This window comes from Dermacentor andersoni, chromosome 5, assembly GCF_023375885.2.
Source record: "Dermacentor andersoni chromosome 5, qqDerAnde1_hic_scaffold, whole genome shotgun sequence".
Lineage (NCBI taxonomy): Eukaryota > Metazoa > Arthropoda > Arachnida > Ixodida > Ixodidae > Dermacentor > Dermacentor andersoni.
This window is the reverse complement of record NC_092818.1, coordinates 131,341,022-131,366,170: the sequence shown is the minus strand read 5'-3', so window position 1 is coordinate 131,366,170 and position 25,149 is coordinate 131,341,022. Positions and strand designations below refer to the sequence as shown.

Genomic DNA, 25,149 nt, shown 5'->3' with positions numbered 1-25,149 from the left:
TAAAATATAGAAGTTGCGTTACTCGAGGAAAACCTAGTGCATATTGTTTTCCGTACAGTGCGGTAGCCACCAGTAATTCTTTCGGTACTTAGATTTAATTCGGTGATTGCAATTAATTGTCTAACTCGAGAAGTACTGCCCTGATTATGAAAGTGTCAATGAGGCATTTGTAGGCACCCCCAAATGACAAATAAGTGGGGTGTCTCAGCGACGTTCTAATTGCGTACAATTTTTTCCGACTGGCAAAGAAACCTCACGAAATATGAAAAATACCCCGTGACTGCGCTCCCACCTGCATCATAAAGCAATGCCATCAAATAAGCTAATTGAAAGCAACTGCATTGCCTGTCGCGAACCCCAAGACAGCGCATCACTTAAGGAAGGAGCACCAACAGCAAGTTTCGCAGCTTCGCGGCTAATCATTGCTCTCATTTCCGCATCACACTTATTATCCGTCTCTCTCGGCCGACTGATCATATTAATAACAAAACGGCCTTGATAACGCAGCCGAAGTACCGCTCTGACCACGCACGAAACGTGAAAAGCAATGTAATAGGCATAGAATGTTTCAAAATCCCGGCTTTGCTCGCACCGCATCGAAGGAGTGTGCCGTGCAGTTATATTTCGCGCCAGAAACTTGCTTCGGACCAAAGCCAAATTAAAGTGACGGTTTCATTTTTTATGAGAGTGTATACGTGCTGCAAAAACAGGTTCGTGGCAAAAAATAAAAAAATGAAATAAACAGACCGGGAAGCGACCCACGTGTAGAGAAAAGACAAAAACGATGCGTTCAAAAAAGTAAGTATGCCACTTCTAAATGAGCCGGCTTGGAAATCGGGACGTCTCTACAAGAACATAAAAATAAAAAGAGGTCCTCCCAAAATCTTTTTTGGGAATTTATCTGAAAGATGCGTAAGCATTCGGTGGAACTGACGTGGTGTTGTGGTAGTACACTAGAGTGTTTCGTATAATTGCGCGATCAACCGCGAAGGAACCGTGAAACGGAGAAGCGCGATTGCAACACAGACCTACACGAGACAACGTAGAAGAGGCGAGTAGAAGCAATGTTCCCTGGTGTAATATACTCGGGATGTCTGCACAAAACGAGCATCAGAGTTGAGTGTCTCCTTATTATCTATGAATTCGAAAGCGCCGTCGAACACCAGCTGCTGCCTAGAGGGCGTGTTCAAATAGGTCTCATTCTGCAGCTACGCAGTACTGAGTCCGCTTTATCACATTTTTAGTGGATTTCTTGATGCCCGATGCTGCAATTCTACGGCGAACATCCATTATTCTTGCCTTGAGCTAAACCGACGTCCGTCTTAATCATGTAAGCGCGATCTTTCACATAACCCCAATGAAAGAAATCGAGTGGAGAGAGGTCAGGTGACCTAGCCGGCCAATTCACAGGCCCGTGCCTCCCAATCTATTGCGCATGAAAAGTGCATCCAGCGAGTTTCGTGCTCTGCTGCTGCTGTGTGCCGGCGCCCCACATTGCTGATACCACAGAAGTAGAACACGTGACAGCGGAACTTCGCTGAAAAACTCATCCACCAGTCCTTCAACGATTTCGTCCGCGTAGCGCTGTTCAGTCAGGGTGTGATCGAAGAAGACGGGACCGATTATAGCACTGGCGTAATTTCGCACTACACATTGAACGACCACTTGCACTGGTGCCGATTGCGCTTTACCCAGTCTGCATAAGAGTCACTCCAATAGTGTGCATTATGCAAATTTACCTGGCTGTTTCTACAAAATTCGGCTTCGTCTGTGCACACGATGTTGCTCAAAAAGTCCTGTAACTCATCGACTTTCGTGGGGACCCAATTCGAGAAATCTAGACGATTCTCCCGATATTCCAAGCATTGGTGCTTGTTAAGATGGTAAGGGTGAAATTAGAATCCTCCAACTGGTGACTTGGAAACTGATACTTGGGCGGCCACGTCCCGCATGGTAGCATAAGAGTTGGCGGCCATAAATGCTAGAACATTCGTGCGTAGGCTAGGACTCAAAGATGGAGTCATCCGCCGCTATTTCCTGAAGCTGCCGGTTTCTCTGATGTCTTCATAACTTCTGATGGTAATCGATGCGCTTGGTCTACCACCACACTTCCATAACCGATATATATTTGCGGCCTTCCTCTTGCTGCCATTTGCAGCTTCCAAGGCAAGGATCATCTCTACCTTCTGCTCATTAGAGAGACATGGCGACTGGGACGAAACAACACGCACCTTTAAACCTTTGCACCGACGTTGTCAATTCACTTTTATAGTGATAGGTCCTGTGCCAAAAAATAAGAAAGAAGGGCATCCGAGCAATTTATCTACCCTAAGACAACAACTATCACAGCTTGTTTCCAGCTAACACCAAACGCGACATGTTACTTCGGCCGGGGCGCGGCAGATATGAAACTAGCTTGATCACTATGTCTTTCTTTATTCCGTTTATTTCGTTCTGGATTTTGTTCTGGCTTTCGTTCTGGGTTTATTGATCAGTCGGGAAAAGTACGCAATTTGTACAGTCGCGGACAGAATATTACGGACCATGAAATCTAAGAAAAAGCTGAATATCTCCCCAACCTCACAACGCAATCTGGTATTTGCATTTTGGACCTCGACTAGAATATGCTAACAACGTTGTCGTGGGCAGTTTTACTGGTTACTGCTACAGGGTGCTCGGGAATTGAACGTTTTCGGAGACCCCGTGGTCCATTTTATTCTGTCCGCGACTGTACGTCACTGAAAACGCCGCAGTAAGATGTCCCTTGATTGTGCCTACAAATGCCTCATTGACACTTGGATAATTAGGATAGTACGTCTCGAGTTCGAAAATTATTTGCAGTTACCTAATTAAATCTCTGTAGCAAAATAAGGTTACTGGCATCTACTCCACTCCATGTATTGGCAAGGTAGCCGAACATGCTATTCATAACAGGATAGTAGAACACAGAAAACCAAGAGCTTTTCAGGCACAATCTCATAGATTTTCGGAAGACATTATCCACACAGGACGCCATGCTCATGATCAAACGTACTATTATTGACGACCCTAGCAGGGACGTAAAGGGCCTCCTGGGTCTAGATCTTATCAAAGCAGTTGATCCGGTGGCACATAAACATATCCTACATGAAATCTCAACCTTGAACCTGGGAAGCAATTTTTACAATTATGTGAGGTCCTTTTAGCTAATAGTACAGCTTGGGTCAAACTCGGGACAGTCACAGGCAGTCCATACAATTTAGGCAACGGTGGCACACCACAAGGTTCGGTATTGTCCCTACTCCTCTTTAACATTGCCATGCACAGGCTCTCAGAGGAATTGTCCAAAATTCCGAGCTTGGGACACGTCATATATGCTGACGATATCACAGTGTGGGTCCCCAGTGGGTCAATCGCAGTACTAGAGCAGACACTACAAGCAGCCGTAGACACCACAGAATCCTTCCTTAAGGGCACCGGACTCAGACTATCACCTAGTAAATCTGAGCTGCTGCTCTTTAAACAGGGAAGACAGGGTGTTAGGAACCTTGCGCCTTTAGAAACTCTGCCAGTTAAAATCACAGACAACACAGGACGGGTCATACCCAGAGTTGACACAATTAAAATTTTGGGTTTTCTCATTGACGCAAGGAGCTGTAATGCTACTGCCCTAAACCGTCTCACAGGGCAGGCCAACAGTACTTTAAGGCTCCTGGGCAGGGTCTCAAATCAAAATGCAGGCCTCAAGGAGGACAATCTAATCAGAGCATATCAAGTATTCTTCATCAGTCATGTGACGTACATTGCATCACACCTGAACTGGGGGGGAAAGGAGAGAAGGTTAAACTAAACACACTTATACGCTCCGGACTCAAAAGGGCTCTGGGACTTCCGCACGGTACGAGTACCGAACTTCTCAACAAGTTAGGACTTCATAACACTATAGATGAGCTCATTGAGGCGCATTCGATGTCACAAATTGCAAGACTCTCCAACACTAAGCCCGGGTGCAAAATTCTAGATGAAGTCGGAATACTGGCCTGGAGGAGGACACGTCTCTAAGTTCAAATACCCAAGAAGGTGGAGATAATTACTTGTGGACCCCATACCTAGGAATATTCATCCTGTCCACAAGGGCAGAAGGGACGCCAGGGCCAAATGCATTCTGGGTAAACTGCACCAACAACAAAGCTCAGCTCTTTTTGTCGATGCAGCCAGTTATGGATCGAGAAACCGCTACGCTATTGCCGTGGTCGATGAGAGCGGTAAATTAATAAGCGCGGCGTCACTAAGAACGAGCTAAATTCACGCTGCCGAAGAATCAAGCATAGCACTTGCAATTACAATGAGGAGAAGCTCCAAGATTTTTTCCGATTCCCGTACAGCTATTAGGAACTACTCAGCCAGCTTCGTCTCAATGGAAGCACACAAGTTACTTATACACAGTCTTAATATTCATAGTTACGAGCAACTGGATAGCTCACACCTAGTCTGGTTTCCAGCTCATCAGTGCCACTTGGTCAGCCTCCTAACGAGCAAGCTCACTCCGCTGTGCGAAATCCCACATGCCGCTCACCAGATCAGGAACTGCTCCAGGATGACTGCGGCTCCTACAAAGACCCACTTAGTACTTTTCACGAGATCACCTCACACTATAGGGACGGCAGGAGGTTTTTTCCTCCCCCCCATCAGAAGCTCAACCGAGCTCAGGAAGTCACATTAAGAATGATTCAAACTAAATCTTATCCCACACCTTTTGTGCTTAACAAAATTGACCAGGATTTTCCCGCGGAATGTAAAAGTTGTGGACACACTCCGTGTCTATTTATTATATGTTCTGGCTGTGCCCCAACCAAAGCGCTTCGGATCTGAACAGTGAGGAGGACTGGAGTCGGTGCATATCCAGCGAAGACCTCCAAGATCAACTCTTGACCGTCCGGAGAGCTCACGACATCGGGAGAGCCTTTGGCCTACCGGTGCCTACGTGGGCGGAGCCACCGACTTAGCCTGGGGGCTTTTGCCCTCGGGCCCTAGTTCCTGTGGACCAAAATAAAGTTCTTGCCATGCCATGCCATCTACTCCACTGTACTGGAAACAATGTGCATTAGGTTTTCTTCGAGTAACGCATAGCCCTTTTTTTTTAAATCTTGGTGCATGATAGTTAATTGGGACACCCTGTATATATTTATGACCTCTGCATGCAAGTGACGATGTTACCATCCCTAACAAATGTTGTAAATTGTTAGAAATGTTTTTTAATGAGTCGTTAGCTTTGCTTACTGGAAAGAGAAGCGATACCGAGACACATATCATTCACGTACATTTCACATGCCGTTCATAAAAGACTGCCGAAGGGGCACTAAAGTCAATAAGTTTTTTTTTTTTTTTTTTCGGGGTCAAGAAAGCACGCAAAGCATTTTGAAGCGAGGGGAACATACAGCAACGTATTAATACTCTAGGCATAAGCTACCCATACCTTGAAAAATAATGGATAATTGGCCACCTCCTTATCTTGAAATATATAATAAACTTTGTCCTGTATGTATATTGAAATATAGTGTGTATGTATATGGTGTTTACAGTGGAAATTTAAAACAATGTTGAAGCGAGAAAATACGGATGAGGCAGCCGCCCCTGGTACTTCTAATGCGCTTGTTCTCCTATTGTCAGAATTTGCAGAAATAAAGCAAAGCATGAATTAAAATCCATGCACATCCGCGCTAACAATGATGCAGTAAGCTATTAGCCACAATAAAATTTTAAACGAAAAGGCCGAGGCGTGTCAAAGTAAGCCCCAAATGATGTGGGTGACAAAATTGTGGCAATGACACGTTAGCTTGGGGTGAGTGCTCAGCCCCCACCCCCGTGAAAACTCCGAAGGGGGTTCGGGTCCCGGAGCCCCCCTCCCCCCTCCGTAATCGGCGCCTATGAGTCCTAGCTTCATATATGATGAGGATACCATGCTCTTTATTTTTCGCATTCCAGTCAAAAACCATCTGTTGTATCTGGGTGCGTGGTTTGTCGCAAGGTTGTTTTTATGAGTGCGGGTGTGATCTGCACTTGACATGACGGCGTGCTTATCTATGTAGCAGTTTCTGCATAACAAGCCCTGCAGCGTTTGCTCTGTGCCAGTTGCAGTTTCTACTACTGTACGAGTACTGTTCCACAAGCGTAGAAAAAAAACTTAAACTAGTGAGTATTTTTCAGCCTTCTCAAAGGTGATTGAAAAAACAAAAACTCAGCATGTAATAACCCCGAATGCCATGTGAGCATTGCATCTTTCTTTTGCTGTTTGAGTGACAGCCCTAAGTGTGAGTTATTGGCTTATTTTTTTATGGGGTTTGGAAATAACACTTGCCCTGATTTTGCCTTACTTTTCTTATTATTATTATAGAAGCCATTGTCAACACTTCCCACCAACTGCACCAATCGTTGCATCGTGATCGCATTCGTGGGGCTGCAAATTACTTGAAGTAAATCTGAAATTATTTTATTCCTGTCGGACTAACTGTAACAGTAAAAAACGACTCAACACCCCCTCCACCCACCCCCCTATTACATGAGATTAATGCGCAGCACTTATATTAAAACGTTAACTATCATTTTGTGCCTCGTCGTTGATATTCACCGCTGTATTTGGCTGTTTGTCTCTACTTAATGTTTCCAAATCTCATAACCAGTTCCTCCGTCTATTGTTACATTTCTCTTTGAAAATTAACGATGCAGAAAAAGTAACGAAGATATGCAATGGTGCAAATTCAATTATATGTTCTAGCAAAGGTATATATTTCGCGAAGGTATTTATCAATCATGGTGGCGTTCATCGCTGCGCTGTACGAAAAATGCCTGTTCTTCTGGTCTACAGTGCTACATAAGCCTAAATATTTGATTGAAATATTTATTTATTTATATACTTATTTATTTACTCCTTTGTAACTTCAGGGCCTTTCTCAAGGCGCTAGAGAGGAAGGATTGCGAGAAGGAAAGCAACAAACTAATCAGGAACAATAGCTGAGATACATATACTGGGTACTTTGGTACGAATTCGGTGCACGTGATTGACCTGAACTTCTGTCTTCTTTGTCTATTTCACTGCCCCTCTGCACATGTAGGGTAGTAAAGTGCACAATGTCTATCAAGCCTCCCTGATTACCTATTAAGCCTCCCTGCATTTCCCTCTCTCATTTAGTATCTCAACAAGAGCTATTAAACTGAATACTATGTGACGTATCAGTAAATAAAATTACTCTTGTCTAAGTAATGTTGGCTGAGACGTCATAGAAATAGCAATATTACTTACAGAAATGATTTTCGTGGGACGGTGGTGCCGCTCTAGTGACATCCGAGCAAGGAATGACGGAGAGAACGCAAGTGCGCATAAGTAAATCGCAAAAAGTTCATAATATATATAAGCGCTTCATGTAAGTTCGTACACCGCGTGTACTGGCTAACTAGGTTGGAATAACTAAATAAATCAGGTGAGCGCCACGGGAAGGCAAAACACGAAGTATTGTTCACTTTTGGGCAACTTTTTGGGCATTTTTTTTAACTTTCAGCTTACATCATTGTTTACAGAGAGCAAGTAATAGACTAAATTATTGATTTAAAAGCAATACCTTCTATGTAGAAGAAGAAGAGTATATCGAGAAATCCCTTAATTATTTTTATCATTTATAATTAATAAAAATTAATTAAATTCTCGGGCTGTATGTACGAAAACCACGATATCATTATGAGGCACGCCGTAGTGGGGCACTCCAGACATTTCGAACACCTGGGCTCTTTAACGGGCCCCCAAAACACGGGATACGGGCGTCTTCCGTGAAGATGGCTGCGCTGTAAATTTTTCTCAGCCCAATAGAAAGTGCCCGACATGTGAAAAGGTATCAAGTGGCAAAGCACTTGCGAGCCGGGACATTATTGCCTACAAACATGCTTCGAACTAGAGGTCGATGCTTCATGCAGACATGGTGCACGAATGGATTGTAAGGAACGGAGATGGCCCCAAGACGCTCGCGTTGTCTTCCGCTTTTGCCAAAAAAGCGATGGCAGAAATAAAGTCCATGCGATATACCGATAAATAACGCTGGGCAATTATTCAAATAGTGTCGGTATTGTTGCTTTCGGCAGACTGAATAAACGGGGATGGTATCTTGCCGGCACTTGAAAGTGCATCTGAAATGACGGTCACGCCATCTCCTCTCTATCATATTTGCTGTTTGCGGCCTATTCATACATTCGGGTTCAGTGTAGCACAATCATTGCACTTGACACCTGCAAGATGGCATAAATGTCGCGTCACGCAAGCGTCTAGTCACGTGACACGCTTTTAGATCTCGCGCACTGCCTTCCGTTCTATATATTTTTTTCCAAACACAAAGCGCCTGAAAACAAAGTAGCATTCTTTTTTCGTGGAAAGAAATAAATTGGGGGTATTTCTTGATGAGCTCTAAGACTTCCCCGTTGAAAATATTGCGCTAAAAATAACTCCCACAACGCAAAAGCTAGCAACACCAACACCATCAATATCGAAAGTACAAATGAATTGAAGACTAAAAAGGACTTAAGCAGAATTAATCAACGATGACTGGCAAAGAATGCGAACAGCCGAAGCGCATTCATGTGAAACAAGAGGCAATGCGCACGTTCATCTCCAATGTCTGGTTGTACGCAAAGCTGCTAGTCAAAGTCCCAGTCAAAGCTGCTTACTCAACTTTTAGCCCATATTCCTTTCCAGGATGTTTTCTGGAAAGATCTGGAAATCACTCAACACATCCTAATAGTATGCGAATGGATTCACTCGGTGAGAGCTTTAGGTAACGTGCACCTTCCGGAAGCGCTTGGATTTAAAGTTGATAGAAGCATCAGCCAGTCAGCAGTCTAGATAGGCAAGATGCGTTTAGAGTATACTGGTGGAGAAAAATTCACTAACGATTACAATACTCCTTAATGCGAAATTTGAGGGTAGCTCTATACGTGTTTTCATTTCGCAATTTACTGGCTGGCGCGGACAATTTGTCTCGCGCGGCACGTTGCAAACGGAGCCAAGTGTGGCGTGACTGCCTCGCTAATCGGGAGATAGCGAGAGGCAGCGCGTGGGTGACGCGGGGGACCAATTCACAGCAGCCGCCGCAAGCAGACCTCCGCTCATGCAAAGCTTTGTTTCCATACAGACGACGCATGCGCCTCTGACGCCAGTTCGTAGCCATCGTCAGAAGCGTTTTTTTTTTTTATGAGTCGTTAGCATTGCTTATCTGAAAAGAGAAACCATACTAAGACACATATCATTCCCGTGCATTTCCCACGCCGTTGATAAAAGACTTTGCCGAAGGGGTCGCTGAAATCTGCAGGTTTATTTCAGCGTAAAAAGGTCATGCGAGGTGAACATACAGCAACATATTCATTTTCTAGGCATAGGCTGTAGACCTTTAGAAATAATTTTTAATTCGCTACCTGCTCCTCTTTCAAAAATATAACAAACTTTATACTGTGCATATGATGTATATGCGCATGGTGTTTACAGTGGAAATTTAAAACAATGTTGAAGTGAGAAAATACACATGAGGCAGCCGCCGCTGATGCTTCTAATGCGCTTGTCCACCTATTGTCAGAACTTGCAGCAATAAAGCTAAGTTTGAACTAAAATCCGTGCATGTCCGCGTCAACAATTAAACAGAAAGCTATTAATAACCACAATAAAATTTTAAGTGAAAAGGTCTAGGCAACCGAAAAGAAACCTCAGATGATGCGGGTGACAAAACCCTGGCAATGACACTTAAGGTGGGGGGGGGGGGGGGGCTGCCCCCTGCGGCAAACTCCGGAGGGGGCTCAGGACCCGGAGCCCCCAGTAGTTGGCGCATATACGGGTACGGGTACGAAGAACTTTATTGAAAGCATCCTGAGAAGCGCCTCCCTAGGGCGACACGGCGAGCCGCTCCCATGTGGGGACAGTTAAGTCCTATCTAACCTCCGCATCGTAGGCTCTCTAGACAGCCCAAAGCTACCGATGGTTTTCCGAGCTCTTAATGGCCGAGTTCCACTTCTGTTCAGCGATGTCATTTTCCTCTCGTAATGAGGGACACCGCCAGAGCATGTGATCTAAATTGCAAGTCCCCCCGCCGCTAGGACACTGTGAGCTAAAAAAGTCCGGGAATAAGCAGTGCATTGAGGCCAGACTAGGATGAGAGCTAGTCTGAAGCATCCAGAGGGTTATAGCCTGAGGTGTTGTGAGCTTTTTATGTGGTGGAGGAAATATTCTTCTCTCCAGATAGAAATGTTTAGTGAATTCATTAAAGGTGAACAAGGTGTCCCAGAACTCTTGGACATTGTACTGTGACAAGGCTCTTTCCTCCCACGCGGAGAGTTAGTACGCGCGCCTGGGAGTGGGCAATGTCATTGAGGTTGGTGAGCGAGTCTAGATTTAGGCCCAAGTGTGCTGGAAACCAAGTGATCGTATGTGGAGTGATTTCCCTGTTCCTGAGAATACTATGGGCCTCTTTCGCGATGGAGCCCGAAGCGAACGCCCTGACTGCCGATCTAGAGCTTGTGTAGATGTGTGTTCCGATGTCGTCCAAAAGAACCAAAGTGACAGCAACCTTCTCCACTTTAGAAGAAGTGGTCCCAGCGACCGAGGCAGCCGAAACAGCATGACATCTGTGATCTATTGTCACTATGGCAAAGTGAGACGAGCGGCCATATTGAGCCGCATCCACAAAGCAGGCCGATTGGATTTCATCCTTGGTCTTCTTTAGGATCGCAATCGCCCTGGTCCTGCGCCTTCCCCCGTTGTGCTGCGTGTGTACATTGGCGCAACGTAAATAGTTTCTCTTTGCTCGTCAGTGATTCGATGCCTTCTCTCCACAGCAAGTAGTGGATTAAGGCCCAGGATGGCCAGAATTCTTCTCCCTGCCGAAGAGCAGGGCAGCCGAGCCAGTTGGGCCGATTCCTGCGCCTCGATATTCTCCTCCAAATTATTGTGTACTCCCAGTCGATAGAGGCGTTCTTTACTGGCGGTCATGGGGATGCCGAGTACCCTTTTGATGCTTTTCCGAATGAGGGTGTTCAATTTATTTTTATCAGAAGTGTGCCAATTGTGCATAGCTGCTACACAAATAATATAGATCATAAGGAAGGCGTGGAAAATCCTAAGATCAGTCTATGCGTAGTTTTAATTCGATGACCTGTATGGTCAAGGGGTCTAAACAATAGGGAATAACATCAAATGCGAATCCCAATAGTTCGTTTCCGCGAAGCATACTAGTTTGTTCCCGTGACTCTCACTGCGCCAGCATCACGATGCTCAATGCACAACAGCCCAGCCGTTGGAACGGCAAACAGTACTGCAGCGCGCAAGAACTGCAGGCACCGCATGTAGACTCATACTGATTCATTCCGCCGCGCGTACGAACCTCAAACGCCGCGTTTATGTTAGCACACAAACTCGATCAGAAACGGCGTACCCATCGTGGTGGCGTAATGTCTATGACGTTGCACTGCTAAGTCCGAAGGCGCGCGATCAAATCCCGGCCACGCCTGTCGAAGTATAGGCTATATTTATTTAGTAAAATGAGTAACTTTCTAGAACCTTTCATGCGCAGTTCCTTATCCCAAAGGCTCATGCTAATCATTTCTTACTCGCGGCGGTTCAAAATTTTACTGTTTAAATATTTTCAGGCAATGCTGATGCATAGTGTTCATTTTTGTTTGTTTTGTGCAAATCAGCCGCATTTCTTTGTTTCCATTATTCACTATATGGCAACGTTCACGGGCCTACGCACCCGACGTGACTGCAATGTGGCATATGAGATGTCCTTGAAATCTGAAGGCTCCTTACACCAATATCCAAATTCATATTTTGTGTAAATCAATACTTTGGCCTAACGGAATGAGACAGTTGCTTCATAGCTTCATGGTTTTGAGGTGCGATGCCTCGAGTAGACTCTGAGACCAAAACTTCTAATACAACTGGTGTCACGGGCGAAATGACGCAGTGCCACCTAAGAGATTCGAACGTTTTAAGTCTATGCATTTGCAGTAGTACTACGTAGGGCACATGGAGCGTTTAAATATTGTGAGCAACCATGTAAACTACGTGGCGTTGTCGCGGCGACTTCGCTGTTGGCATTGTCATTGTGGATGCTTTCCACGTCGTTTTTTCTCAACAACTTTACTCTCAGCGCATACTCTATTGCGAATATGTGCCATGTCTGAAGCGTATCACCATGTACGCCTCCTTTCTGCCACTGAGGTTGCTTTCACGAGCATTCACAATGAATAATTGCACGCACACATGCCGCCATCATGTCAAGAACAATTTATATGCGATACACCTAATGTAATCCTCCTTCACTACACAGAAACGCTGGTTCATGCATCCGAAATAGATGCACGGATACAACTGCTCTCGGGTTCTGAATGAAGCACAGAACCTTGCACTAATTTCACAGCACTATCCTTGGCGATAGCTCAGTGGTTATATCACGCTCGACTCCCAAATGCGCATTACGTCACTGGCATGGGCTCACATTCCACTGGAGGCGGTTGTGAAGAAGTATTTTTCTTCACGCTGGGGGCAATGGCGAAGCTGGGGATGACGAGGTGGCCTGAAGACGACAAAAATTGTCGTTATTTGTCGTCGATGACCACAACGGGTAGTCGTCAGGGTAACCAAATGGACGTATTGACGGGAAGACAAGGCAAACCTAATTTTGAGCAATAAAATAGTGACCATAATAACTAGTGTTGCGCCTCAAGGTGGCGTTTGGGCCATGAATCCACCAAGCCCATTGATTAGTACGTCCGGTAGTACGAATGAAGGAAAGAAGGTTTATTTTACATTATGTACACTGGCTACAGATACGGACCGCAACACTATAGGATTGTAAAAGCGTACTGCATGGCTCAGTTGCACTTGGAACCCTCGTCCAAGTCGACTGTCATGTTTACAGACAGTTCCAAATTTTGCACATGTATGACGTGAACATATCTTATCGAAACCATACGCTGAGCAAATAATCAAGGAAAAAAATAAAAAGCAACAGCTGCATATCTACTGCTCTATGATACCGCAGGGCTCGATGGGAAAGGGCACGGAAGTGTATCAATCTTGAAGCTCATGAATGAACAAACTGCCTCTCAAGGAACTATCGGCTTTCCCTAATACACGGCGTGTGCTGTCCTCCCAGTATCAAGGTGCTCAAACTGCTCTTCGGTGTAGGTGTGGGGGATAAAAGAAGGGACCGGGGTTCAATTCTGCATGTTTAACTCAAGAGCAGTTTCGGCGCAGCCGACTTGCTGCTCTACTTTATCTCATTCATCATCCTCAACGCCGCTGTGCTCACTGGCAACGTGTACTTCGTCCATCATCCTTAGAAGCGCCACTGCTAACTACTTTCGTGCATCTTATCGACTGCGTTGTCCATCAACAGTGTTCGCTTTGCTAGAAAGTCCTCCTAAAGGGTTAATGCTTTGTTTCTTCCTATTGGGTTAGCAAACCCCTCCTCTTAAGCCATAAGAATGACGTTTACAACTGCGTAAAACACGAGATGATTGATCTTTCAACGCACTGCGAGTGCCTTTTTCGAAATGAAACACACGCACGCGCCAACACACACGCACACACACACAAACGAAGAAATATGCAAGGCTGACGGAATACACTGCACACGAATGTGCGCATAAATGCGCATGAGCGCTACATATCTGGAACCGAGGGCGAACCCGTGTTCGTCGAAATTAAAAGAAAACTTTAGCTCGACCCTAACTCCGATTTTCATCTGCACACACACACACACGCGCGCGCGCGCACGCACACACAAACACACACGCATGCGCGCGCGCGCATATGCAAGGCCGATGGAATACAGTGCAGATGCATGCGTGCCTGAATGCGCATGCGTGAATGAGCAGAAACAATTTTAAATTATGGGCTTTTTACGTGCCAAAACCACTTTCTGATTATGAGGCACGCCGTAGTGGAGGACTCCGGAAATTTCGACCACCTGGGGATCTTTAACGTGCACCTAAATCTAAGTACACGGGTGTTCTCGCATTTCGCCTCCATCGAAATGCGGCCGCCATGGCCAGGATTCGATCCCGCGACCTCGTGCTCAGCAGCCCAACACCATAGCCACTGAGCAACCACGGCGGGTTGAGAAAAAAAAAAAACAATTTCATGAGACAACCAGTCTCTATCAGTTTGAATGACAGTTGCGGCCTTTGAGAGAGCAAATAAAATTAAAGTGACTCCAGAAAGCAGAATTATGATTTACAGCTTTGAATCTTTTAGAATGATTCTCCAAAAACCCGTAAGTTTAAAAAACATTCAAGGCAATTCCGCCCTGCGAAGGTGGATGAGCAGCGGAGCTGTAAACATCCTGGTAAGAAAACTTGCGGTAAAGACTCTATTGCATCAATATTTGTGACTTTGTAACGACGGTCACCATGGCTTTGCGGTCGCTGCGATATACACTCATCGGCACACTCGCAAGTGCAAACGCATTCTTTGATAACGTCAAATCGATGCACGTACACCGCTGGGTGGTCGATTGGGCCGGAATGGTGTGACATCGCAAGCGATATGTCTGCAACACGAAATGCGTAAGCCACACCCTTTTGGGTCCCGACACATACACATTTAAATCACAGGGACAGTGCCATCGTAACTAACCCAAACAGAATGAGAGAGAGAGAGAGAGAAAAGGGAAGAAGGAAAGGCAGGGAGGTTAACCAGACTGAGTCCGGTTTGCTACCCTACACGTGGGGAGGGGAATGGGGAGTGAAAGAGAGAGAGAACTTAGGTGTAGGATGTCTATAGTCGGGCACTCAAGTCTGTTGCCTTCAGGGAGTGAAAAAGCGCTCTAACTGCTTTCTGGGCTAATGAACTGTGAGGCCAGGCTCCCAAGATCTTCGCTTCCGTAAATGGCCTATCATCCAGTCTATTCAAGGCACACTGGAGAGCCTCACGTTGATTATCGAAGCGAGAACAGTGGCACAGAAGATGACTTCACATTTGCACTTAGCGCACATTGGTGAATCCGCCATTCCAATACGATAGCTGTAGGAGTTGGTGAATGCTACTCCTACCCACAGCCGACACAGCAGTGTTGCGTCATGCCGTGGAAAGTTCGCTGGTAATTTAAGCTTCAGAATGAGTGGCCATGAACTTTACGGGGCCATGAGCCATTGCATGTTTGCTTGTATACGGGGGTATGAGCCATTGCTTACGGTGGTATGAAACATTGATGATGACAGTTTCCGAAATGCTGTTCTGTATGTTCTATGCGTGACTAGAAATAATGTAAGCACTGCTCGCTTAATTTCGCTGAGTGCTTGTAACCACAGCCGTACCGGGCTATGAGCCATTGCATTTTTGCTCGCTTACGGGGGTATGAGTGCTTACGGGCGTCTGAACCATTAATGGTGATAATTTTTTGTGTGCAGACACGAAAACTCTGTGGCACCCTAGCCATATACAGCTCCGCTGTAAAAAAAAAAAAAAAAGAAAAAGACACTTGAAGCACGAACTTTACAAATCCGTAACTCTGCATCGAAAACATATATCGCAGTGCGGTAAACTGCATCAGTTAGATTTAGAATGTGCCACTTGCTGTCGAACTGAGTTCACAGCCTCGGGAATCCCTGCATTCAGCCGATTTTTTGCTGGTAAGGTAATTAAAAGCTAATTATCCATCTACACAAGATATGCAGCTGACTTTTGCACAGCGACCTTGTTATCAGCTAAGATGTCCCACTTGGCCCTATACTATAGCATCACGTGAGATAACCTGTACGCATATTCGTTATGATGCACTGTCTTCAATACGCGGCACAGTTCGTGGCACTTCCCATAGGCAGACACTATGGACACCTGCCTTCAACAGGTCGTAAGGGATGTGTTCTGGTGCAAACACAGTTCTGTCAAACTAGTACGCGTTCAGCTTCACAATGTGTTTTCTTGTCGTTGGCCTATTTGTTCAACCTTACGCGCGAGATATTTCTGGCTTGTCGCGATACTTCGTTACAGCTCGATTGTTATCATTGCTTATTCTCTCATTTTTTAGCCCACATTCTTGACTAGGTTTGGCAGGACGTATTGGAAATTTTAACAAAGTTCCTGGCGAATTTTTAGTTTCAGTATTCATAACTCTGCTCCCAACGAAGTCATCATCGTGAGTAGGGCGACGTGACGTAAATTTATACTGTACCTTCACTGTTTGCCGGGCCAAATATTTATTTATTTTATTTATTTCAGATACTGTCAATCCCAGCGGGATTTTTACAGGTTGGGCATATATTATACACTCACAAATAGCGAAAAAAACAGGTTTACATGATTTCAACAATATTTGCAATCGACACAAAGCAGATTTACACATATGGTAGGAAATAAAACAAGGGTACATTTCATTTGGCAAAAGGGGGTGAAATTACATAGGCAAATACAATGCTCATACAGATTTCATTTTATACAATGACTTGAGTGGTGTTATTTCCGGCTAACGTAATCTAATTATTGCACAACAGCTCTTCTACAAGGGTTATAAATTTCGGCAACGATGTGTTAGTCGTTATGAAGGGGTCCAGGCTATTCCATTCTCTTATTGCAAGAGGAAAGAACGAATATCTAAAACAGTCAGTGCGAAATGCATATTCTTTAAGTGTTAATGAATGCTTATGGCGGGAAGGTCTGGTGTCAGCTAGGGATATATACAACGAAGTATTTATTCGTAATGCATTGTGTATCAATTGGAACAATAATTTTAGTCTTGCTAGCTTGGCGCGGTTTCGCAGAGTAGGAATACCGGCTTCTTTTAGCAGTTGGGTAGGTGAATCGCTATTCTTGTATTTGTTAAAGATGAATCTAATTGCCTTTCGCTGCACTCCTTCTAGTTTGTTAATAAGCTGTTGTGTATAAGGAAACCAAATTGTGTTACCATATTCGAGAACTGGGCGAATAAATGCGTTGTATGATAGCAGTTTAATTTCCGGTGGCGCAGCTCGAAGTCTTCTTCTGAGGAAGAACAGCCGTTTTAAAGCAGATGGTATGATACTGTTAATATGAGATTCCCATCTTAGGTCATGTGAAATGATCAAGCCAAGATATTTAAGCTCATGAACTCGGGTGAGCGGTATATTATTGATTGTGTATTCGAAGTCTGACCTATGTTTTTTGCGGGTTATAGATAAAAAGGCAGTTTTTTTAATGTTCAGCTCCATCTGCCACTTTTTACACCACTTCACTACATCGTGAAGGGCGCTGTTTAAATCAACGTGGTCATTCATAGAGTTAATTTCATTATAAAGAATGCAGTCGTCGGCAAAAAGCTTCATTTTAACGCGGATGTTAGAGGGTAAATCATTAATAAATATAAGGAATAAAGTGGGAGCAAGGACACACCCTTGAGGCACCCCCGATGTAACTGGTACAATGGAAGAAATTTCATTGTTAACAACAACATACTGAAACCGGTTGGTTAGGTAATCTTCAATCCAATTGACAATAGAACCATCGCCTAAAGTTGTTTTCAGTTTGCTGATTAGTTTTCGATGGGTTACTCTATCAAACGCCTTTGAAAAATCTAATGCTATTAAGTCAACTTGTTTTTGATTATCAATGCTTTGGGATAAGTCATGCATTACTTCAAGTAATTGGGTTATTGTTGAAAGTCCCCGCCGGAAGCCATGCTGGATAGGCGATAATATTTCTGCTTGCTCTAGATAGTTCGTGATATGCTTTAATATGATATGCTCTAATAATTTCCCTACAGTGGACGTTAGCGATATTGGTCTGTAATTACCAACATCACTTTTGCTTCCTGCTTTATGAACGGGGATTACTTTCGCTATTTTCCATTCCTTTGCAAGGTTACATGTTGATAAGGATTTGTTAAATATTAGATGTAGATATTTCGCGTTGACTTCGGCATATCTTTGAAGAAAAGTGTTGGGAATATTGTCCGGGCCGTTTCCTTTTTTTGTGTCTATTGATAGTAATAAGTTCAGGACTCCTGACTCAGTTATCGTTGGCATGCCTAGTGGTCTCTGGTTGTAGTGATTCACCTCCGGAATGCGACCATCGTCAGCAGTGAACACAGACTGGAAAAATGTATTTAATGAATTTGCAAAACTTAAATTTTGTTCCTGAGAATTGAGAGTGTTGCTTTGTTTTTGGGGGCTAAGATACTTCCAAAACTTTCCAGGGGAATGCTTTAAAAAGTTAGGAAGCGTAACTGAAAAGAAATGTGCTTTTGCTGTACTAATCTTTGCTTTCATTTCATTGACAGCACACGTGAGTTTACGTTTATGTTGAGGGCCTTTTTTTGTTTTGAGCAATTGTCTTAGTCGCTTCACTTTGCGCTTTGCATGAATGACATCACGTGTTATCCATGGGTTATTTTTATTAGTTTGTTTGGTTCTTATTGGAATATAGTTATTGATGCAGTGGGATACAATGGCTTTAAATCTTTCCCATAATGCATCTATATCAGTGTCTGAAGAATTAGCGAGTTCTTCAAATGACTGATACTCCAAAACTAAGTAATTAACTATGCTTGAGTCGTCAGCTTTTATAAAGTCTGGATAACTAGTTTGGGAAATAGAAAGATTTGTTGCGGCCTGAATGGGAGTAGTGCATAATGTTAATTTGTGATCTGATATTCCATCTAGCACTGCTAAGTTAGTTTTATTGATCGAAAAGTGGTTGCTCAGAAAGATGAGGTCAAGAATGTTGGATGCATTGCCTTGAACACGTGTGGGCTCGTTGACAACTTGTGACAAGTCAAAACTAAGCATAATATCAAAAACAATTTCTGAACAAGGAGAGCGATAACTCATGGTTGGCCAGTCGATATCAGGAAGGTTGAAATCCCCGAGAAGGATCAGCCGGGATTTTGGTACATGAAGTTCCATATACTGATATAATGATGTCATTACGCGTTCATCAGTCGAAGGGCTACGGTATATACAACCGACACTGATAGTCGTTGCACCAAAACTAAGTTTGCAAAAAAGTGCTTCAGCATTTTCGACTTCTGGTAAGATAGTGAAAGGAATTTTTTTATTTATTAGTAAAGCAACTCCTCCTCCTCGCGTTAATCTGTCTTTGCGCACAATCACATAGTCGGGTGGGGCTATTTCTTTGTCCTGTATGTCATCTGTAAGCCACGTTTCTGTAATCGCCATAAAGTCGGGCTCTAGGCTGATAAGAAGAGACTCTAGTGCGTTAAGCTTATTCAAGATACTACGCGCATTTACGTTTGCAAAGGTTATTTGTTTCGTTTTTGGGGCGGTCGGGGGCGTAGGTGTGGTCCTATTCCTTCCTGGTTTTTTTGGCCTTTACTCGCATTTGTCTGTGCCTTTACAGGTACCCGGCAGTTCTTTTCTTCATCCCACTGGAACAATTCTCCATTGATTCGGACTTTATCGTAAACGAGCGCCACCTTTGCACCGGAATCTTTCATTGATTTTACACTAACCCACAGTTTTTTCCTTATGTCGCGTACTCGGACAGAGAAATCTTCACTGATCGCGTATTCAGTATTTTTAAGTTTGCGACAGTTTTTTAGCACAAGAGTCTTTTCACGGAAGTCAAGAAGTTTAAGTATTACAGGCCTGGTTTTCTCGCGTGAAGGTTTTCCTAACCTATGAATGCGTTCAATGGCGACAGGTTGAATTTGAAGAATGTTCTTGGCAATGCTTTCATTAAAAGTTTGTTCAAGGGATTCGTTGTCTTCTTCTTCAACTTCTGGAATTCCATAAACTAAAAGATTACACCGTCTCGAGCGATTTTCCAAATCATCCAGTTTTAGTTCAAGCGAGGAAACAACCTTCTGCAGGTTGGTGACCTGGTTTAAGCAGTCCAACATTTTTTGGTCAAGGGCAGCCATGTTTTCCAGTTTCGTTTCAATTGATGTTAGTCGATCCTCTTTAATGCTTTTTATGTCTGCGGCAATCGCCTGGAGCTGTCTGGAGATCTGTTCAAGGTCTGGCACTGACACTATTGATAAGGCTCTCAAAGTTAAAGAAGCATAATCCGCCCTGTTTTCGCTGTCAAATAAGTTCGGAGCTCATATACAGCAACTTCCCTCACAGATGCAATAGTGAGCCCTATTAATGACGTTTCATCCGCCACAACCACCGCAACTATAGCAATATGTTTGGCCTAGGAATACGAGCTATACAAGAGTGCATACTTTGAGGACAGTAAAGATTAGCGTATTATTTTATTTCTCAAAGACTTCAACGGAGAAAAAAACGTTTCCGTTTTGTTATTCGATTAACAGAGCCAACAGCGTCAAAAAACAACTTGTCCAAAATAGCACAAAGATTTTTGTTGTCACTTTCCGCTCTGTACAGCTGCAAAGAGGCAGCAGCTTTGTGTGATTGCTATATTGCAACAGTCACGTAGTTCTTTCAGGGAAGCGATTAAGCAAAAAAAAAAAAAGAAACAGGAAAAGAAAGTGATAGGGGCTGGAGCTTGCTGCGCATTTTAGGGCGACATCATTTATACTTTTTGCTCACTTGGATGTGTCCGCAGCTGCCGTCATTGGTGCCCTTCGTAACACCTCAGTGCATATATGTTCAAACCACTTGTAAGTAATGCAGCTTTACGCTTTGCCAGATAACCACTCAAGCCTCGTTAGAGCAATTGCTTAAATGTCGCGATACCTTAGTGAACACACGTTATTTACGGGCCATTCGCGGAGCAATACCAAAACGTGATAAGCTCAAAGGCCTGCCTGCGTGAACCGCATCAGCCCACGTTTCACAACCTGCGCAGTCACGCCAATAGTGATCACATTCTATGCTAAAAGATTGTGCGCTACACAGCATGGTTTCACGAGTCTGCTGTTCTAACCACTGGTGAGGTACGAAGAGACACCGACGGCGGGTTCGCGGAAACCGCAAGCAGTCAGTGCCCCTGGATCGCGCTTTGTGAACACGGAACAGCGAATACATTCCCGGTTAACTGCGTGAGCAAACGTGAAGCACAAAGAGACTGCTGTACCTGATGCCTTGCCTTTCAGGCCGTAGCACGATGACGCCGTTCTGAAGAAGGCCCGACGAGACCGACTACGTGAAGCAACCATGGGCTCCAGCGACATACAATGCCCTCTTGGAGTACGCGACATCCCGCGAAAGTACGCGCACATCTTCCGCAAGAAGAGGACCTGGGAGCTGGTGATGCTCAGCGGAGCCGTGTGCGGTATCGAGCTGTGCTACGCCGCCGAGACGGCCTTCATCGGCCCCATACTGTTGGGCCTCGGGATACCCATCTCGTTCGTGGCGCTCACCATGTGCCTCAGCCCAGCGCTGGGCTTCTTCATCACGCCGCTGCTGGGCTCAATGAGCGACACCTGCGCGTCCCGCTTCGGCCGGCGGCGGCCTTTCATCGTGCTCCTCTCGCTGGGCATGCTGCTGGGCCTGATACTCCTGCCCAACGGCCAGGACTTTGGCATAGCGCTCGGCGACAGCGGCATGGACGAAGAACTTCTAGGAAAAGGCAGCGTCGTGATTCCGGAGGGGTGAGTGCCACGCTCAAAGTTTACGGAGCTTGCCATCGAGAACTCCCTGTTCAGAAACATGTGAAATGCGCGAGTGTTCCAATTTAATGCATGCAACTCGATCTCGCTGCTTCTTGCCGTTGAAAGGCGCTGACACGGCGAGTGCTCGATACTCGCACGATATTAATGATAAAGTGCAAGACGCACACTGCGAATCACACTTGTACAGAGTGGTCGAGCTGCGTGCTGCGCCGATGTCGCTTAGCAGTGGTTGCTGGGTTCGGGATACGTTGTCTACGAGCGCCAGGGTAGTGCATGTGGCAGTGCCGCTCGCGGACGTATCGTAGTGCCGGTCAGCGCACGCGGTACCCAAAGCGAAAGCGTAGTCCTGGTCGCCATCGATCGAGAGATAAGGTACAGGCCGACACGGCGATAAGGCCGCGAGTGGCAATGCCGCATGCCTGCGCGCTCTTAGCGCTCATATATAGCATATATAGGCCATCGTGGTCTCGAAACCAACAGCTACCGCTAGGCGAGGCTGGCGCAGTACGTAGCCGACTGCTCGAACACTCCGAATAGTCCCATAACCGGACATTTTATCTTACACGCAACAAGTTTATTTCAAATCAACTTGTGCTGACTTGGGAAATATAGCGTTTCATGTGTATTTCAATAGGGACAGACCAAGTCATTTTTGGAAGTGCAAGACGCGGCAAGGTATTCCATGAGCAGTTGGATTGCGTTAATTAATTGAACTTCGAGTGACCATTAACTTATTCAAGGGTGCATGAATTGCCTATTTATGCTCGAAAATGCTGAATTATACCGAACCACGCCGATGTCTTTCAATAAAGTGGCCTCAAGCAACGCTTCAAAATGGTGATACTGCGGTAGAATGCAACAGGCGATCGTCTATGAAATAACCGCTAAATGCGTTTTTTTTTTTTCCTACCTTTTTCCAGGAACTCTACGAACGTTCCTTCTTTGCCTTCGAACAACTCGACTGCCGGGAATGACCCAAACCACGGCTGGTCCACGCACGGCCGGGGCATCGCGTTCACCATCGCGGGCTTCGTATTTTTGGACATGTGCTGCGACGCGTGCCAATCGCCGGCCAGGAGCTACGTCCTCGACGTCACAATCGTGCCGGACCACGCGCGGGCGCTGTCCATGTTCACCGTTCTGTCGGGCCTCTCTGGCGCTGTCGGCTACATCATGGGAGGCATCGACTGGGAAAGCACGGCGGTCGGAGCCAGTCTTGGCGGGCACGTCAAGACCGTGTTCGGCATCGTCGGCGCATTCTTCGTCGTCTGCATCGTGCTGACTCTCACGAGCTTCCGCGAGATGCCGCTGCACGTCGTTAGGGCGGCCACGGCGGCTGGGTACTTTGACCAAGACGGGAGCCGCGGCGACTATGAGAGGTTCACCAACGACGAGGCCAGCGGATGCGAGGAGACCGAAAGCGTGGAGCTCGCGAGGCGCAAGGCGAACAGTCCCTTCAAAGACGGAGACAAGAGCGCGGAAGAAGAGGCGTCCCCGACGGTGAAGGCTTACCTCCTCTCCATAATCTACATGCCCAGGTATATGCGGCTCCCCAGATTGATTATGAGTATAACATATGTTGCTTAAAAAAGGGCCTGTTCGCGAGATGACGGGGCGGCACTGCTCCTATCTCCCGCTTCGAATAGCACTCAGGTTACTGCGCTGCATCTCGGTCGAAATGAAATTTGGGCAGCCTGCTCAACTTCCTGCATGGGCTTTGTTTTCAAAGCAACGGTCTACGGGTATATGCTCCAATAACCACAAATCTCAACACGTTACGCGACTGTTTCCTGAAAGAACGAGATTTGTGAATCTCAATGGGGTAAAGCTTTTCTTCACAAGGATAAATGTTACGTCTGAAACAACTGTCTGCAGTATTGAGGTCGGCACCATTTAAAACGCAGTTAGCATTTCTCGCACTTGGTGGACTATGACACACGCGACTACATTGTGTAGCGCGACTTGACGAATGCAAAGAAAACAACACACGCAGCGCTACTTTAACCTACAGATCTTTATTTTTGCAGCTACGTGGTATACAGTTGTAATGAAAAGGATGACATTTTTTGTACTTGCGTCCTGTGAGCTAATTTGCTCAGAAAGTTATCCAACTTACTACCCATCATGGTGGTGCAGCCAAAAGGATAGAGATGGATAACATTTTGCTTATTGACGGTGACATTAAGTCTACTTCCCATTTTGTTGATTTCACGATGTTCGCTGCCGACCCTTTCCCCTTTCGTAGCCCTTGTGCAAGTAGATGCAAGCGGCGCTTTCTTCTTTTCTCTCGTCCTTTGGTCTCTCGTTATGTAATTAAACCTGTAATAGCATGCCAAACCAATTGTTCTGCTAACCTCCTCACCTGTCATTAAAATTTCTATTAACAGCGCGCAGGTATTTTACTGCTGGTATATATATTAGTTTCCTTGTGATACGTTGCTAGGATACGTGAATTATGTACGCGATGAGTAGGCTACGCGGTCTCAATAAAGTACGTTGGCAGGGCGGGTTCGAGAAACTAGTGCCCTAGGCTAGTGGTCTGGCATAACCCAACACCCACAGGACCCAAACGCAAAACATAATTTTTCCCTACTGTATATAGATAATGCACAAACGAAAATAAAAGCAAGATCAACATTCAGAGGTACACACTGAAGAACCGTACTCGTGCTTAAAGCGTAATCAAAACATAATGCAAAAGAGCTATAGAGCCATGTCAAGAAATCGCATGAACCCGAACCAACCAGCCCGCCACATGTTTTAGGATTGCAATAGCAAGAACTTAATTTTGGAATAAGGTTTTCCGTCTGCTCATACCCTATTTCTTTTTTTGTGTGTGTGTATTTCTATTTCTGGTTCTTGTAGGAACTAATATAATTTATATAGAGAGTGTTTTGTTCCATTCAGCTTCTGATGCCGAGGGGAATTTCCTTCCCAGATCTCGTCGCACAGAAATAGGGGTTAAACATGAAGCGAGACAAAACAGGCATGCCCTTGCCTGTCTGAACAAACACCTCCACTGTGTAACCTCGCAGGTCCATGATGTTGCTGTGTATAACCAACCTGTTCTGCTGGATGGCACTGGTCAGCTACTCGCTGTTTCTCACGGATTTCGTGGGCGCCGTGGTTTACGGGGGAGACCCTGTGGCGCACATGGGCACAGAGTCCTATCGTCTGTACCAGAGCGGAGTGCGACTGGGTTGCTTCGGCCTGGCCATCGACTCTGTCACCTGTGCGCTTTACTCCCTCTTCATCGAGAAGCTTGTGGACCGCTTTGGTGGGTATTGTCCGACACGAACGGACCTGTAGTTGAAGAATGTCAGCGGAGTTTTACAGCGAAGCTGTATATGGCTAGCCGATTCGTCCGTCCGTCCGTCTGTCGGTCGCCTGTACACCGAAAGCTCCTCCGGCGCAACCGCATGCGCACGCGCGAAAAAAAGAGAGAGGTGCGCGATTAGCCAACACAACCTAGATAGCCCAAGGTTTGTTTACTTCGATCCATGACGTCACGCTACATGGCCTGAAATTTCCATTGAAAAGGATGGCGTGATGAAAGCGGTGACGTCAAAATCACTGTTGCCTATTCGGGAGCATCCCCATTAGGTTCTGTGGCAGTCGGGCCAGG

The 25,149-nt window shown here is 45.4% G+C and overlaps 1 protein-coding gene across 2 annotated transcripts in view; it reads left to right on the top strand.

Annotated features, from left to right (window-relative positions):
• The window catches only part of LOC126531178 (membrane-associated transporter protein-like), a 74,130-nt gene that overhangs the window by 41,899 nt on the left and 7,082 nt on the right, over positions 1 to 25,149 (top strand). For both annotated transcript variants that reach the window (XM_050178603.3, XM_050178605.3), the window contains exons 2-4: positions 21,006 to 21,503; positions 22,445 to 23,062; positions 24,560 to 24,801. In XM_050178603.3, the coding sequence (XP_050034560.1) occupies positions 21,067 to 21,503; positions 22,445 to 23,062; positions 24,560 to 24,801 (1,297 nt within the window). In that variant the 5' untranslated portion in view covers positions 21,006 to 21,066. The remainder of the gene's footprint in view (positions 1 to 21,005; positions 21,504 to 22,444; positions 23,063 to 24,559; positions 24,802 to 25,149) is intronic.